This window comes from Paroedura picta, chromosome 2, assembly GCF_049243985.1.
Source record: "Paroedura picta isolate Pp20150507F chromosome 2, Ppicta_v3.0, whole genome shotgun sequence".
NCBI classification, from domain to species: domain Eukaryota; kingdom Metazoa; phylum Chordata; class Lepidosauria; order Squamata; family Gekkonidae; genus Paroedura; species Paroedura picta.
The window spans coordinates 126,557,565-126,574,514 of NC_135370.1; the positions used below are offsets into that span (position 1 = coordinate 126,557,565).

Here is a 16,950-nt window from a genome sequence, read left to right on the forward strand (position 1 = left end):
CATTAACTTCCAGGTGGTACTGGAGAGATCCTGGCATTGCAGTGGATCTCCAGACTGAATACATTGCTTGTTTGATTATTATTTATTTAAGACATTTGTTCTAATTCTCTTGGAGAAAGTGGCTGCTTTGGAAGGTGAAATGCATGCCACTATACCCTACTGAAAACGCTAGAGGGCGTCACCCCAAGGGTCAGACATGACTCGGTGCTTGGACAGGGGATACCTTTACCTTTACCTTTATACCCTACTGAAGTCCCTTCTCTCCCTAAACAACAAAGACCCTTGTTAGACATGTGACAATGAGCTATTTTTAAAGACACCCTAACCTCTCCCACTAGGTCAAACCAGAACAGCATTTTTTCCAGGCATAGGCACCAGTAAATGGAAAGTATCCCTGGTTAAAAGTAATAGCTTCAGTGTACAATATTTATCTATATAATAACCCCATTTTGACTCTATTTGTCTTGGAGTCTGCTTTAGCTTTCAGATATTTGGTTAATAACATCTGAACCCCAGCTCACGCACTAGAAATTGCTATGCTAAACTTAGTCTGTGATTCCTGGTGGGCTAGAATGTTTTTAACATTGTCAGCTGTAAATATTAATTACAGTTTATTCTTTCCCCGTCTCTTTAGTTCTGCAAGCCTATCAGGGGAGTATTTCCTTAGCCTCTGAGGGGTGGAAAAAACTGACCTGAAAGATGGGCAGTACATGACAGCACCCTTTTTATAGAAGCTCTGCAAGAAAGATTTGTAAGCTGAGCATCCTAACTATGATCCAGCCATGTACATGTGGATAATTTATCAGTTTGTTTTTCTTCCAGCAGCTCCTTTACTGAACAGTTTTTTTTTCTAAAACTCCCCACCCACTCTGATTTAAAACTAGCTTGTGGTTTGGCAGCAGCAGCTGCTGTAAGAAAAATGGCTGAGCAAACCCCCAGTGTGTATAATCTCTTCAGTGCTTGTGTAACGTTTTGTTTGGACCTCTCATCTCTCTGTGTATTTAAATGTGTGACAGCAAATGTCACAGAACAGTCATGTAGGGTTGCATTGGGTAATTATATCCAGACTATACCAAACATACATATTTGAGCTCTATATAGAAGAGCATTTATGTTTATTATCTTGAGAAGAAATCAATGCTCACATTGAAGTTAATATTGTTTACCCAATAATGGACAGGCCTTCCAAAATGAAAATTCCTAGAAGTCACTGGAAGAAGAGGAGAGCTGTGTGAAAACAATATGGGAATTAAGCAGAAGCCCCCTTCTCACGTGAGTGACATTAACTGGATAAGCAGAGGGCTCCTCGTTAGAAGATTTTGTTTTCTTCCATACTGCTGACAGCAATAATGGCTTTTCTTAGCTACAGCTTGAAGAAAATCTTGAATACTCTTCAAAATTTCAGTGTGAATAATAAACCTTTATACTCTGTTTAGTTCTTAGAAGTGTCATGTTTGTTCATGCTTTCTGTTTGTATTCCTTTAAGCAGGGACTTTAATGAAAGCAATATATTTTCCAGAGGGAAAACACCTATGTTTAGAAGCAATGAAAACTGAAAGGACAATTTATACCATATTATAATAAAGCAGTGTTATATTTAAATGCCAAGGAAATTATGAAATCAGGAAACTCAGAGTTAAATTTAAAATAATTCCAAACAATTCTCTCTTTATCTTTTTCTCCAGTCCTTCTGCCCTGTTTTGTTTCTCATGCACCCCATATTCCATTTGCTGCTTCTTGGAGATGAGCTTCTTAGTCCCCTCTGTTTTGGGTTCATCTTGCATCCCCATGGTCTTGTCTGGCTCCCTCCCCCATTTTGTCTGTTGTTTTTGTGCTTGTGCCTGGCTTAAGAGAAGGGATTCAGAAGAATTTGGAGCCAGGTTTCTTAGCATGATTAAACACTTTTCCTGACTGGCCTTCACTATACAGGGAGGCAGATTGGACAGTGTATTTCAGTCCTATGATTAAATAAGTTTCACCTTCAAGGAACTGTTCTTATGATGTTTGACCTCTCATTTTAAAATTGATACCCCTGAAACTACTAGTAAGACTGTTTAAGCAATACTGCTGAAACTTTTCATTTGGGGCTTTATTTGTTGGTTATAGCTACTGGTACAATTTTAAAGCCACAAATTCGCTTTCTAAAACTGAGTCCAGTGTCATCTTTAAGAACAACAAAGTTTTATTCAAGGAGTGAGCTTTTGTGTGCAGGCGCACTCCAGGAAGCCAGCAGGGACTTGTAGGAGAAGGTTCTGATCGATATTCCTTTCCTGGAATGTGCCTGCACACAAAAGCTCACTCCTTGAATAAATCTTTGTTGGTCTTAAAGGTGACATTGGACTCCATTTTTGTGTGTGTGCTACTTCAGACCAACACGGCTACCCACTTGAATCTGTTCCCTTTCTGTTAGATGTCATGCAGGCATCAGATGCTTAGAGTTTCTTGTTGCTATCAACTAATACTGAGCTGAAATAGCAGGGACAGGCAAATCTTGCAAACATTTTCATTCCCTGTGAAATGTGTTCTGTCTCTCAAGAAATTTTTACATCCATTTGCAAAATAATGGAAAATGGTTCACAAGGAGGTAGGTGTTGGGGGAAAGGGAATGTGACCCTGTTTCTAAGGCAACAGGGTCACAACCAGATGTCATCCCTCTGCTTGGTGTTACTTTCAATGAGATGCGGTTTCAGATGAATAGCCAAATACAAATTCACATTTTATCCCAACTAGTCTTGCATAACTATGCGAGATTCAAGCCATGGTTTTGTCAAATAGCATTGGTGAGCTATTAAGCCACCAGTCTAATAAGATGAAGTACTAGTCCAGTTGCTAAATTTCGTTTATTCTTTCTTTAACATGAAAGATTGAAGAAAGAAAGTGACATTTTCTAAGTTCCAACCCTAAACTGTCCCCTAATATGATACTGATGTTCAGCTGGTCAGCAAATGTCAAGCACATGTCCCAAACTTGCCACCATCTCTTTTGCTTCAATTTATGTAATTTACCACACCAAGTATAATCCTTTTTAAAACCGAAGAGGTCTTCTACAAGTAAGTTCATCTAGATGAAAATCAGCTGCAGCCTATTAATGGCTTGAGCCCAAGAAGACCAAGAATTTAGGTAACAAAAAACACTGAACATTGGACTAAGCTGGCCTCTGTCTCCTGTTAGGGACTATAGGGGAGAAGATCTTTGTGTGGTTTTAATTAATTTTGATTCTTTTCCTGAAACTAATTTACCCAAGACAAAGCATGGGTAGTGTAGTGATGGCCAGTTTTATGGAAGATTGGATCCCACTGTTAAACAACTGGATTCCTATTTGGAAGGATTGTGTTTGTTTGGCACGTATAATTAAACAGGTTTTGTTAAGTGGTTATTTAAGAGCAGAAAACTTCAATTACACATTAAAACCTTTCCATTAACACACAAAAAAACCCTTCAAGTGTACTGTTTGAACTTCTCTGCTCAGCTGTTTTCTTGGAAAAGAAAATGAACAGTAATGACATATTGTATAATAGAAAATCATGTTATCCAAATGGAATTATATTTCTAATTCAAAAGTATTCTTCCTAATTTGATAGACATTACTTTGCTACAGACAGTATTCTGTAGTTGATTTTACTGCTATTATAAACATCTTATTGAACATTTCTAATAAAGACAGAATAGTACAGAAAATTCATTGCCTCCACTTTCATTTATGTATTAATTTACATTCATACCCAATCTTTCTCTCCAGTGGGATCCAAAACAGATTATAGCATTCTCTTCTTTCCATTTTATCTGCATAACAACCCTTCAGAGTGTGTGAGTGGCCCAAGGTGTAATCCTGCAAGTATACAAGTATGTGAAGATTTGAACCTGGGTCTCCAAGATCCTGACTCTCTATGGATATTGATTTCTGTGTTCCCGTCACTAATGGGAAAAATCACAACAGAAACATAGGACGATGCTTTCAAAGGGTCTGACCTGAAGCACATATTCAATATTGTAAATGAATATGTGTCTCTTTGGAATGTTTTCTGTAGCCTGGTCTGCTAGCCATTGCCGTGGTGTGCTTATAAAGCACAGTGATGTGCATCAGAATGAGTAAGCCTGTCCTCTTGCTACTGACGAACTATCCATCCATCTGTCCATCTATAAACCATGAGGTTTATAGCCTGCATACTATCCTCCCTGTACGGGAGACTCTCACTGCATCATAGCCACAGAACAATTACATTCTCTGTTGTTATTTGTTTCCAGATGCAATGTAACCAATGGCAGCTGATCAATTACTTTACTTTGAACTTTGAACTGCTGGAGAGTATCAGTCATAGCTCTGCAAATTTGTGCCCTTCAGTGCTTGTCCAACAGACCATTAAGAGGCTGTGTTTGCCATTTTCTTACTGAAAATCTTGTTTGCCAATCAACCAAGTTATTTCTAGTTTGATGTCAATCAATTCTTCTGTTTTATATTATGTTGGACTTCCCAAGTAGGAGCATTTACCAGCAAAGCATAAGAGCCCTCCTGGATCAGACCAGTGGTCCAGCATCCTGTCTCACCCAGAGGCCAACCTGTTTCTCTTGTGGTCCAACAGGTGATAAATGCCAAGGCCTTCTGATGTTGCCTCCTCATGTTGGTATTCAGAGGTTTTTTTTGCCACTGATTATGGACATTCCCTTTACTTAGTATGACTAGTAGCCTCTGATGGACCCATCCTCCAGTTTTTCATGTCATAACATAGTTCAGCGCAAATTCCCAAGTGATGCTATTGTTTGTAATGGAGTGAACGTGTTTATTACAGGTACATCAAATCCATATTGATAAGTATTAAAGGGCCAGACAGCTTGAATTCTACCCCCATCCCACAAAAATATTCCATTGGCCTATAGCAAAGAATGCTACAATGTTGAATTCTTCCCTGAACTTGTCTGCTAGGTGCCTTATTTTCATTCAAATACATATTGCTGTACAGAAAAACTGCAGGAGTGGATAATAAAAGCTGAAACTTGGAAGTTCTCCTCCACAGTGCGGATGTTGCTGGATTTTTATATTCAACAGTTGTTTCGTTTAAGGATGTGAGAATTATGGAGGATATGGGATTTTGAATTCCTCATTAGTTAGTATTTTAGTTCAAATAATAACTTTCTAGCACAGCTTTTCTTAGTTCAACATTAAGCATTCCTGTCAGGTTTACATGTGTTATTCTGTTTGCCAAGTTTGCTTGCTGAAATCAGCTGGAAAAGCATGCATTTCTGGGCAGAATAACTTCTGCATTCCAGTGAACATTAATAACTATGCTAAACATAGCATGTGAAGAAATAAATTGTCAAAAGCCATACTGCGGAATATTTTCTTCCAGCTTTCCCCCAGCAGTCTTTATATTTACTTTTTTCTGATATGTCTAAGCACTATGGAAATTGGATGGCATTTGTGTTTAATTGGCACCAATTATAAGATGAGGAGAGGCTCTTGTGTGTTATCTGTGTGGGAGCATTATTTCATTTCCTCTTTACGGTACAAAACAGGCAGCCTTTGTAGTATAAGAATCAAATTTACATTTCCACTCCACCCCACCCCACCCCACACACACACCACCACAATTGTTCATCTTCTTTTCCAAGTCATTTTCAGGCCTTAAAATTCCTCCCATCTTGTAACAAATAGGCTATATTAGTAAGTCAGCCTTTCAGTGAATGTCACTATGGCAACAAGTGGGTTAGTTATTCTGACTGCTTTGGAAAGTCCCATAGCAGCCACAACAATTCCCTTACTGATCCTATACTGGTTGATTAATCCCTCATGAAGTCTGGGAATCCTAGCCTCTTCCACATCTGCTTGCATAACTGTAGGGAGAAAACTAACCCTCTGAAGCATTTGGCATGAAATATGAAAGGCTAGCTGTAGGGGGAATTGCAAGGAGGAAAAACGTCTTAAGTTGCCAGGCTTGGAAGGTCATAAGACTCCAAGTTCCCCATCCCCACCACCTCTCATCTTTTTCATCCTCATTCAGGTCAGTAGGATCAGGTTTATGTTAACAAACCATGAAGCTTATCAAATAAATGCAGCCCGAGCAGGTGTTTGAATCTGGCTGTCTGCACAGACCAGGCCTAACAAGGTTGACATTGTGGCTAAGGCCAAGGTAATGCAGTAATTACTTCTTTCTGGGTATGAAGCCCCCAAGAGATTTCTGGGAAACGAGTTAGAAAAACAAATATTGCCAAGAGTGGGATTTTTTTTAAAGAACAGTAGTCCTCTCTGTGCCAGACTCTGAAAACATGCTTTTCCAAAGCAGAATCCAGAACAGTACCTAGTTTCTCTTGAACGTGTCTCATATTACAGAGAAGAGAGATTGTGAGAGAGAAGCAGTGTGTTTGTGTCTGGGTGTTCACATCTGGAGGGGCAGCTTATTTTGGCTCTGGCCAGAATGTGGGAAGGCAGCTGTTTTCTTAAGACAGTAATAAGTGCCAGAAGAAAAAGAAGCAAAGTGTGGAGTGGGGAGTAAGGATGGGGTGGAGGAGCGTTGGTACAGAGGAAGTCTTTCTAAGTATGCAACATGGCTCTGTTTGTTTGTGATTCAAGGATGGAGACATATTCTTCTTTACCCTTTGTCTGTACTAGTTGCTCATAGGCTCTGAGTCTTTTTACCATTTGTGTGGCTACCAGATTACTAATAATACAGTGAAAAAGACTGACATTAACATTATAGTCAGCAAACCAAGAACTTTTGTGGAAATATATCCCATACTAAATCTTGGAAACATCTGTTGTCATTGGCTCTGGTAAACCACCTTTAGCTTTAGGAAGGCACGACTTTTTTAAAAAAATGATAGTATCCTTGTTTTGTCCCTTAATCTTCTGCCTTGTATGCTATCTCTACTACCTGCCAGATTCAGGATCATTCCAAATCTTCCCCCCTCAATTGCTGCTTAGAACTTGCTAACATGATCCTTTAACTGTTGCTATAATGGTAGAGTTTCAGTACTGCTTAGGTTTTCAGTTTTCACAAGTTGTGTAGTGAACTAGGATCTGGATGTCTAAGATTCAAATCTGGCATGGAAGATCACTTGGTGACCTTGGGCCAGTTACTCTCTATCATCCTAACCTATCTCACAGAACAATGGTGGTGAGAATAAAATGGAAGCAAGGAGAATGATATTGTATACCACGTTGAGTCTCTATTAGGGAAGAAAGCAGAGAATATTGAAATATATATAAACAATATCCTTCTCTTACTGTGGAATCACAGAAATGTATTCAAAACATCATCCCCATTAATCTGTCAACCAAGAGCAACCATGTTGTTTAAAATATATTAAGAGAACAGTTGTTTTTCAGTTGTCTCTGTCCAGCTGTTTCATGATGAGCAGGTCCCTGAACAGCTGGTAAAGTTTGCACCAATTCAAGTGTTGTCCCTGAAGAAGGTTACACTTATGGATTTTGTCATGGGAAAATCATTATCACATAACACAACTGCTAACTTCCAGCAAGTCTGGACAAACTTTTCAATGGATGCTGTTCCACATTCTTCAAACTTCATGCAGCTGTGCATTCTCATAGTAAATGTATTCCATGTGAGTTTCTTCACAGCGATGGATCAAATCTAGAAGTATTAGTGTTCCATGAGACCACCAACAGAATTGCAGAGTAGACTCCAAGAAGGGCTAGAAGAACCTTTGGATATTAATCTTAATTAGAAGAAATGGAGTAGCTTATTGGGGTGAGGGCCATGTTTCCTTGTAATTAAATTACATACCTTTCCCAATGGGATAATTGTGTGTATGTGTTTTGGATTCCTGTTATGGACAGGTTGTACTACAGAGGATGTTGAAAAGCACTTCTGGTTTCCCTTGGCATGTATCATAGCATCTTTCCTAAATATCTTGTCAGAGTTCATAAGTCCATCTACAAGCAGTTTTTCCAAGGAAGTGAAATACCAAGAGATCTGTTTTTTGGCCTCAGATCTCATTTTAGAGCACAGGTGTATGTAAATTGTTGACCCAACTAGATGAATTATCTGACTTAATACTACAAAATGTCATGATGCCTTATCAAATTCTGATAAGGTCAGACTCAGTATCTCCAGGATACAGTCTTTCTTGCCCCACAGAGGCCTGGAAAAAGGAACTTGTTTAATCCAGCAGAACCTTGGGAATGATGAAATGATTTTCCATTTCAGGTTTTCAGTAGATCAGCAGTTTCTCTAAATAGGTTGAAATTGTGTAAGGACCCCACCACTTCCTTTAGTCAAGACCTTGGGTAGTGGGGTCTTGAACGTATTTTAATAGATGCACCCTTGTAGAGCCTAAGTCCCAGGGGACCTGAAACCTAGGTGTTTGCCTTAAAGGAGAATCCCCTAATTTCTCTCAACTTCTGTCAGTCCTAACAGGAAAAAACACAACAGAAACATAGGACGATGCTCTCATAGGTTCTGACCTGAACCAGGCCTGGAGAGGGCATACAAATATTGTAAATAAATATGTAGCCTTCTGGTGTCTCTTTGGAATGTTTTCTGTAGCCTGGTCTGCTAGCCTTTCCATTGCCGTGGTGTGCTTATAAAGCACAGCGATGTGCATCAGAATGAGTAAGGTCCTGGATTTTTTCTCCCTTCTCTGCCTTTTTCGATCCTCTCCCTCCCCCCTTCAAGAAAAGAAAAAAAAGAGGCTTGGCTCCCCCCCCCTTCTGAACTACCCTAACCACGTGCAGAACACTTTCCTGTTTCAATGGGGGGGGGGAGGAAGACCCGAGTTCAAAGCGATCTGAATTCAACAGGATTGACAATGAAATAAACAAAGTAAGTGCAGACTCTGCCCTAGAGAGTCTCATAAAGGCACCTGGGTACATGAAGGCCCAGGAAAGAGGTCATGTATGCTCCCATTACAAACTGATTAACGGCAATCTCAGGGTTCTCAATAACAGTAAGATTTCACTCTCAATAACAAAAGACTTTTCAACACTGCAGTATTCTATCAAATCCTTGGGTTGGGTATCAGCCCAACCCAAGGAAGTTACTATTTCATTGACCAATACCTGACTCATCTTTTCGCTTTTTTTACTCCATCACTCTATCCTGTTTCGTGAGCCATCTTGACTCACCCAGGCTCTTTGTGCCCAGACATATTTGCCTCACAATAGCCTAATCAAGGTATGTTCCTCAGATTTTCCCTAGATTTTCAAGGTATGTTCCCCAGGTCCAGGAAGGAATCCTGAGGCAAAAAACCATGGGGCGTCATGACATAATGGCTGGATGAATGCTCCATACAGAAGCAATCTGGAGTGGCCACAAGCAGGCGATGAACCACATGAAAAAGTATTAAAGCAATGATGAAAGGAAGCACACTTGGACCCTTTATGCATGGCGGCAGCTTTCCCGCGCTGGCGCCATGCCGTTGCGGCAGGGCACAATGGCCCGTCATTTCCCATGTACGCATGGGAGCAGGGCATGCTGGGCTGCCCTGGCGCGCTTTACACCGAGGCCAGGAGGGTCAGATCGCTGCCGGCCAAGGTAAGTGAAGCAGCGGGGGTAGGGGAGGTGGAGAGGGCCCAGGCCCCCTCCCCACACACTGGTGGGGGCAGGGGGTCGCCCCTGCCAGCTCCGTGGCTCCATGGAGCCCACAGGGGCATGCGGTGTCCCTTAAGTGACACCGCAGGGTCGGAGCTGGGTGGGCTGACAGGTCTGGTGCTGGCGATTATGCACAGCACCAGCCCACTGCAGCCCCGGCTTACCCAGGAAGCTATGGAAGATCCCGCGTTTGCTTAACGCGGGCCTTCCGTAGCCCTGGGCTGGGAGGTGCCTGTGCTGGCGGCGGCAGCAGCGAGCATTATCGGAGATTTTCCCCGAAGCGCTGCTGCCGCCAACGTGGGCAGTACGACCCATGCATAATGCGCCAGAGAAAGAACCCTAAACAAAGTGTCTAAAGCAAAACTACATAGGTAAGAAAAAAAGAAATGGGAGGGGGAGCAAGGCTAGTCTGTTAACCCGAGGCTCTGTCAAAATAATCAGAATAAAGATTTTAAAACTTAACCACGTCTGAACAGGATGGGTGGAATGTCTTCTGTGGACAGCAGCCATATTTGCTAGTGAAAAGCAAATGAACAACAAACACACACTAGCAAACTAAATTATGCTAAATGATGGATGAAAACCAGACCAAACATAATCATAAAGGACAACCTGAATTATATCAGGCTGACCTGGTTGGTCTGAGTTTTCTAGAAGGAACCATCACTACTGCTGTAACTCCTGAATGTCCAGATGGAAACATACTGCCTCCAGGAAGCCTCTCAAAAGGTCTGTATAAGCAAGAAGCATGAATAGTGTGAGGAAGGAAATGCTTCTACAAACTCCAGGCTACTGCCCAAAGATCCCAAAATGGTTGCCACAGAGGCTGGCAATGAAACTGCTACAAACCACTGAACTGCTGTTTTAAATGGCTGCTCTTCTTGCAGGATTAGTTTCCTAAGGAATATATTCTGTAGTCACCTTTATCCCCTAGTAAGCCGAAAAGCAAAGAAGAAGCAACTGTACCAGCAGTTTTAAGAACAGGAGTCTGTGCCTGTAATAGCTGTGCAGAACAGCATGCACAAATGTTTCTTCCATTTTCAATAGTGTCCACAATATTACAGCCAGACAATAAAAAGGCATTTAAAAACCTACATTGGAGAGAATGCATTCCTTGTTCTGTGGTAACCTGCCAACAAAATGCATGCTGAGCCAAAATAGAAATAGCAGCAAGGGCAGGGCAGGGCAGGGCTCTGCATTTCATTAACTGGGCTTTCTGATTAAACCTATATAGTTGAAATAGGGTTTAGTAACATGGTGAGATATCGAGCAGTTATTATTGGTCACTCTCAGCTGTCTGAATATAAACTTTTTGTCTTCTTTAATGAAGATGTAATACAGTGTGTACAATAATAATAAAATAAATATGAATGTTCTTAATTACAGAGACAAATGAAATGTATTTTAATTATTTTAATTTTGCCATGTGGGCATTTTCTCGGAGTATGGAAAAAGAACCTTTTGTTTTGAGGACTTAGTTCCATATTACATTACTGTAACATTATCTGTGTAGGGCTGCTTTTGAAGACTGTTTGGAAAATGCATCTGGTTTGTTAAGCAGCAATCCAGGTATTAACTGGCAGAATGCTCAGGATGTCTATTGCTATTGAAAGCACTTAACTGAAAATACAGTTGCCCTGTTGCTGTAGATATGAGAGGAAGGACACTTTGGTCTCTGTTATGTATCAAAGGATCAAGAGCCTCTGGAAAGATGAAGCCCTTATCTGCAAGGAAGAACCCTACTACTGTAACCAGACATCACAACAAACCTCTATTTGTCTGTGATGGCTGTAAAGCAAATTGTTCTCTTGCACTTCTTCCCTCTTCCACAAGGGGACAAGAGTTTCTGGTTTCCCCAGCGCTGGTGTGACTGCAGATAAAGCTCAACACCAACCAGGCTTCAAACATCAATATGCTGTTGCAATGACAGGCATAGCCAGTTCCCAGCTTTCACTGAAAAAAGTCTCAGTCTTCTTCCCTTGCAAAAATATGCCTTTTTCCTTAGATCTCCACAAGAGAAGATATAACAGATTTGCTTATAAAACTGACAGCTAAGAATTCTGCTGCACCTATTGTTGCAATTCCATATCTATATAACATTATTCTAGTTCCCCCATGTCAGGGGTAGAAATGGCTGCTATGGGAACAGAAGGAAAATGGCCTTCATACAGACCAGAAAAATGCAGATTTTTCTTACTCACACACCGTCTATCCAGATTTTGTTGCAATATTTTTCAAAACCTAGGAGCAAACAGGTTTCAGAAAAACTAGAGAAAAACCAGGGAAATCCCAAGAGGTACATGAACTTGGGGCAGGTAAGTGTGGAAGACATAACAATGTGATAGAAAGCTTTCCAGTTTGCCATGATGTCCAAAACATGGTGCCAAGTATAATCAAGTTGAAGCCAACTTATGGTGACCCCATAGAGCAGGGGTGGCCAAACTATGAGGCTCATAGTAATTGTAGCTCATGGACACATGGAGAGCCACAGTTTGGTCACCCCTGCCATAGAGATTTCAGGGCAACAAAAAGAGGTAATTGCCTGCCTCTGCATAGCAACCCTAGACCTCCTTTGTGGTCTCCCATTCAGGTATGAACTAGGACAAACCCTGATGAGCTTTGGAGCTCTGATGAGATCAGGCTAGGCCATTTAGGTCAGAGCATCTAAAACATTCACCTGGGCAAACTGGAATCTGATCCCCAATAAGCATCCCAGTTTTGTGGGAAAGCAGACAGTTTTCTGAGGGATGTGTATTTGGATATCATGGCAAATTGAGATTTGAGTGAAGGCTTTGCAAGCCTTGTAACTCCCACAGGGAGTAGTCCTATTTTATTCAACATCTTCATGTGCCCTCTTGCACAACTGGTACAGAAGTTTGGGCTGGGTTGTCATCAATATGCAGATGACACCCAGCTCTTCCTCCTAATGAATGGCTGTCCTCACTATCCCCCAAAAACATGAGATGGCTCAAGCACTCATCTGAAGCTCAGTCCTTCAAAAATGGATGTCCTGTGGCTGGATAGGAAGGGTCCATGTAAGGAAGCATGTTTGCCCACCCTGGATGGTGAGCAGCTCCTAGTGACTCACTCCACCAGGAACCTGGGCATGACCTTGGATGCTTCCCTCACAATGGAAGCCCAGGTCACAAAGGTAGTGCGGCTGGTATTCTAACACCTCAGGGAAGCCAGCGCCTTACCTGGCCCCGGAACACCTGGCCACAGTGATCCATGCAACAGTCACCTCTAGACTGGACTTCTATGCAGGCCTGCCCTTAGCCTTGATCTGGAAACTGCAGCTGGTCAAAAATGCAGCGGCCAGGGTTCTCACAGCAAACCACAGAGATCCCACATTTGGCCCATTCTCTTTCAACTACAGTGGTTGCCAGTTGAATATCGGATCAGGCTAAAGGTTTTGGTAATTACCTTAATGGCCACACTCGGTCAGGGCCCAGTGTACCTGTGCTGCCCTAGTTCCATATGCAGGGTTAGTGCAAGGACAAGCACGGTTACCGAGTCAAGCAAGTTCAAAGTGCGTACCAGAGAGTAGTCAAAAGTCCAGTCTGGGTCTTATCAGGAATTGTTAGCTGACGAAGTCCAAAGGAGAACCAAGAGAGTTGTCGTTTATCTTTACCAAGGTCAAGCCGGGAATCAGTCAAACAGAGCTTCACCGAAGCATCAGGGAGCAGGAAACCAGTCAAAGCAACGGATGGACATGTGCACAAGGTTGCAGCCACACTGGGAAGCACTTCTGCTGTGCTTAAGAACAAGCTGAGCTGTCACACCAAGTGGCTGCACCTGGCACTCAGCCTTCCTCCGATGAATGAGCCCCACCTGAGCCCAACCTAGCCTGTTGCTGTAGTCTAAGCCGAGCACTTTGCCTGCGTGTTGCCAACGTTGTCCTCCTGCATCCCCTCCTGCGCTCTGGAGATGAGTCTGGGCTGTTCAGGGGTGTTGCTGCAGGCTGAGGTAATGCTGGTGCAGAGGGCATGGTGCTTGTCTGGCTGGGACCTGGTTGTGGCTCCCTATCGGGACTTGCCTCTCTAAGCAGCACCCTGCTGCTTTGCTCCAGCTCCTCCACTTCTTCCTCCGAGGGAGCTGGCAGAATGAGCTCAGGCAGTGGTGCAGAGGCACCCTCTTGAGACGGGGCCTCCTGAGTACCTGAGGGACCACCTCCCTGCCTCTGCCCCTCAAACAGCTTTACGCTCCACCAACAATAACAACCAGCTAATGATCCCTGGCCCAAAAGAAATCTGCCTGGCCTCAAACAGGGCCAGAGCCTTCTCTGTCTATTACCTCTGTTATAGTTATTAATGTTAATATTAGTGTTGTTGTAGTTATTTGCATGTTAAGGAAAAACTGTATTGTTTCTTACATTCTGTGTAAACCGCCCTGAGCCTCAGGGGAAGGCGGTATATAAATTAAATATATACTTCATATAGTTCCATGTGTTCAGCATATATGTACTCAGCTGTTTAGATGCTTGGGCAAATAGTGGCTTGTCAGGGCTATTTCAGGTGGGGAAAATGCTACAAGAGGAAAGAATTAAAGTTCCCTCCTGTGCTCCCAGTCCAGACCCTGCCCTGCCCCCTAGCTGCCCAAATATTTAAAAATTGTTGATAGCTCTGAACACAGAACTTCAGAACATGTCTGGCAATGCCTTCAGTCAGAGCATTGGTTATGGTTGCCATCTTCCAGGTGGGCCTGGAGTTCCCCTGGAATTACAAGGGACAGAGCAAGGGTTAAGTTGTAACCGTATGAATAGGTGGAGGCAAAAATAAATGAGTCTGTTTCTGCCATTTTGTGCTATGTATGGATGTGCTCCCACTAAAACAATATTTCTGCAGACATATGGAATCCAGATGAAAGTCAGCATGAGGAGTTTCTGCCTTGGTTCAAATCTTCTAATTTGAAAGTGTGTCTGGGGATCTCGAATGAACCTAATGGTGATGAGTATGTTATTAGTTTTATAATCTTGTTTTAGTTGAGAATTTTTTGCCACTCCTGATTTATCTGCTTTAATTTCCTTGTTTCCATGTTTTCTCACATCTCCCATTTCACCATACTTCTCTATTTTTTTTCTTCTCTGTCTGCTTCTTTCCCTCCGATTTCGCAAGCTTCTGTCTTTTTACCCCCATACTCGGGTTCTTTTTACTGTTGCCATGCCATTAGAAGCATGTTCTCGGCTCAGCTGCCCCTCCATCCCACAGCACAGTCCAACTCTCTCCCTTTTCTGCTCCAGCTGTTGCCCTTCCTCTCCCTTCAGCTAGCAACTCAGTGCTGTTTATTATGACTTCCATGGCAGAGCCAATCCATTGAAGAAACAACATTTGCAACAGAAGAGCCAAAGATGGGTCAGAGCAAATGTAATTCTGTCTATGGATGACAGATTAGGGCCATGCTGAACGATTATGCCTCTCCGTTCCACATTTCCATCTATGTGAAATATCTGCTCCCACATGTGTGCACACACACACCAGGATCCATTCCATGCATGATTTGTAATCACCTTTAAACTCAAATTTAAATCTTTGTTAGGACCAAGGTCTAGTTAGTGATAAAGTTCATAATTAAGCAGAGTTAAGTTTTGCAAGTTGGTTCGTGCAGTGGAGGGGGAGAGGGTGCAAATGTACAATCTTGTGGTGAACTCCCAATTATTTAGCTTGGTTAAGGGACAGAGTTGCTTCTGCACTGACTTTAAAAGCTAAGTTCTTCAAGAAATTAAACACAAAATGCAGATGGCACACAGATTTATTTCGAATTCATTAATACTTTATACTCACTGCAGAAAGACAAAGCCTGTTCAAATTAACTGGGTTTTCTGTTTTAAAATATATGACTTTTATGTTCAGCTGTGTTTCCCCTCACCAATGCACCCCATTACAAGTCAAGAATCTTTAGAGCCGGCACAAGGTTATACCCTTTCTCATGTCGTCTTAGATGTAAGAAAATTCAGTCTGGACTTTCACCTTCTTTATTTACCAGGAGCCTGAGAAGGTAGGCTTCTTTGTAGAAATCTGTTTTTTCTTCCTGTGAGCTTTTCTGCAGTCCTTTTTTAAAAGCTTCTAACAAGACTTGCAGAATAGAGGCAGTTTATGATATTGCTGTGTTCTTTTCTCTTCTTCCCTGTAGTGCAGTCACATTGCTAATTAATTGAATTCCCCACTTGCCCCTTTGTAAGTCATTTCTATTGCCCATTAGCAGAGCAGCTTGGGATTTGTGCTGTTTTCACTCATCGTACTGGAATTTTACTTTCCCTCTCTCTCCCTTCCCTCCTTTGTTGTTGTTTCTGAGCTCTGTGAAAGGCATTAGAAGAGCTTTAGCACCAAGGGCCTATATTGTTCACAGACCCAGCTGCATACTTTTACACTCTACCTTGTGCGTCACAGCTATTCATCTTGATTTGTACTTGGCTCAACTGCAGATGCTGTAAATATGGTAATTTTAGATTCCCTGTTTGGAAATGGTTTCAGGGCGGGTCTGATTGCAAGAACACTCTTTGATTTATAGTGGTTTGTATTACCTCCATAGAGCTGGGTGGGGAGTAATGCTACAGCTAAAATAGTTTTGATTGGAACCTCTTTTTAAAGACTGGGAAGCCAAGTCCCGTTTTCTTTTGATACACAGACATGAGGCAGTGGAAGTTTCCTTAAGTTCAAACCCTTGCTAGAAAAGAAAGATGAACTGATTATTATGACTATGTAATTATTCACATATCACTTTTGTTTGCTACTGCTTTTATTCTAAAAGGGGCGGTGGCCACACTTACCTGTGTTGTGGTCCTCTGAGAGGTACCATGTCCATTTATTCCAGGTTTGAGCTCATAAGTAATATTGACATTGATAGTTCGTTTGTTCTAGATCCCAGAAAGAGGTCTCATTAACAAAGCTTTCCTTGATAGTCTAGAAACAACAAGAAGGAAACTTTTCTAATGTTTCCTTCACTTTTTGCTTCTTGTGGGTATGTGGTTTGCCTAAGAAATCTTGTGTGTTGATTTTAGCTTTGCCGGTTTCTCTCATCTTCAGGAAGGAATGGTGAGAAAGCAGCTGAGGAAAAAGTGTTCTTGTGCCAAACACTTTCCTTGAGATCTCAGTGGGAATGACTTTTTGGACCTATAACAGTTACTCATTTTTAAAAACTGGTTTCAAGAAGACTGTTATCAGAAGACCTTCATATCCTGCATGCTTTAATAACAACATACTGATAACAGGACTGAAAAGCATCCAGAAACTTTTGTGAGTCCAAAATAAGGCACCATGGTTACTTAACAGGAAAGATCAGGTTGGGCCTTTAATTTACATCTTTCTTTCCACCTTCATATTTCGCTGAGGGGTAAGTGGGCAGAGAGTGGGCGAGACCGGTCACCACAGAGAGCAGTTCTAGCCAATCGGCTGAGGGCACAATCTAG

General features: G+C 42.0%; 1 protein-coding gene across 17 annotated transcripts in view; it reads left to right on the plus strand.

The window, feature by feature from the left end:
- Nucleotides 1-16,950, plus strand: part of RAD51B (RAD51 paralog B) — a 502,805-nt gene that overhangs the window by 233,151 nt on the left and 252,704 nt on the right. Inside the window, exon 12 of one of the 17 annotated variants that reach the window (XM_077322538.1) lies at nucleotides 1,181-3,682. The exons of 15 other annotated variants lie outside the window; for them this stretch is intronic. In XM_077322538.1, coding sequence (XP_077178653.1) covers nucleotides 1,181-1,194 — 14 coding nt within the window. In that variant the 3' untranslated portion in view covers nucleotides 1,195-3,682. Of the gene's footprint in view, nucleotides 1-1,180; nucleotides 3,683-16,950 lie in introns of those variants that run through there. One more of the 17 variants, XM_077322549.1, reaches the window with a different exon arrangement.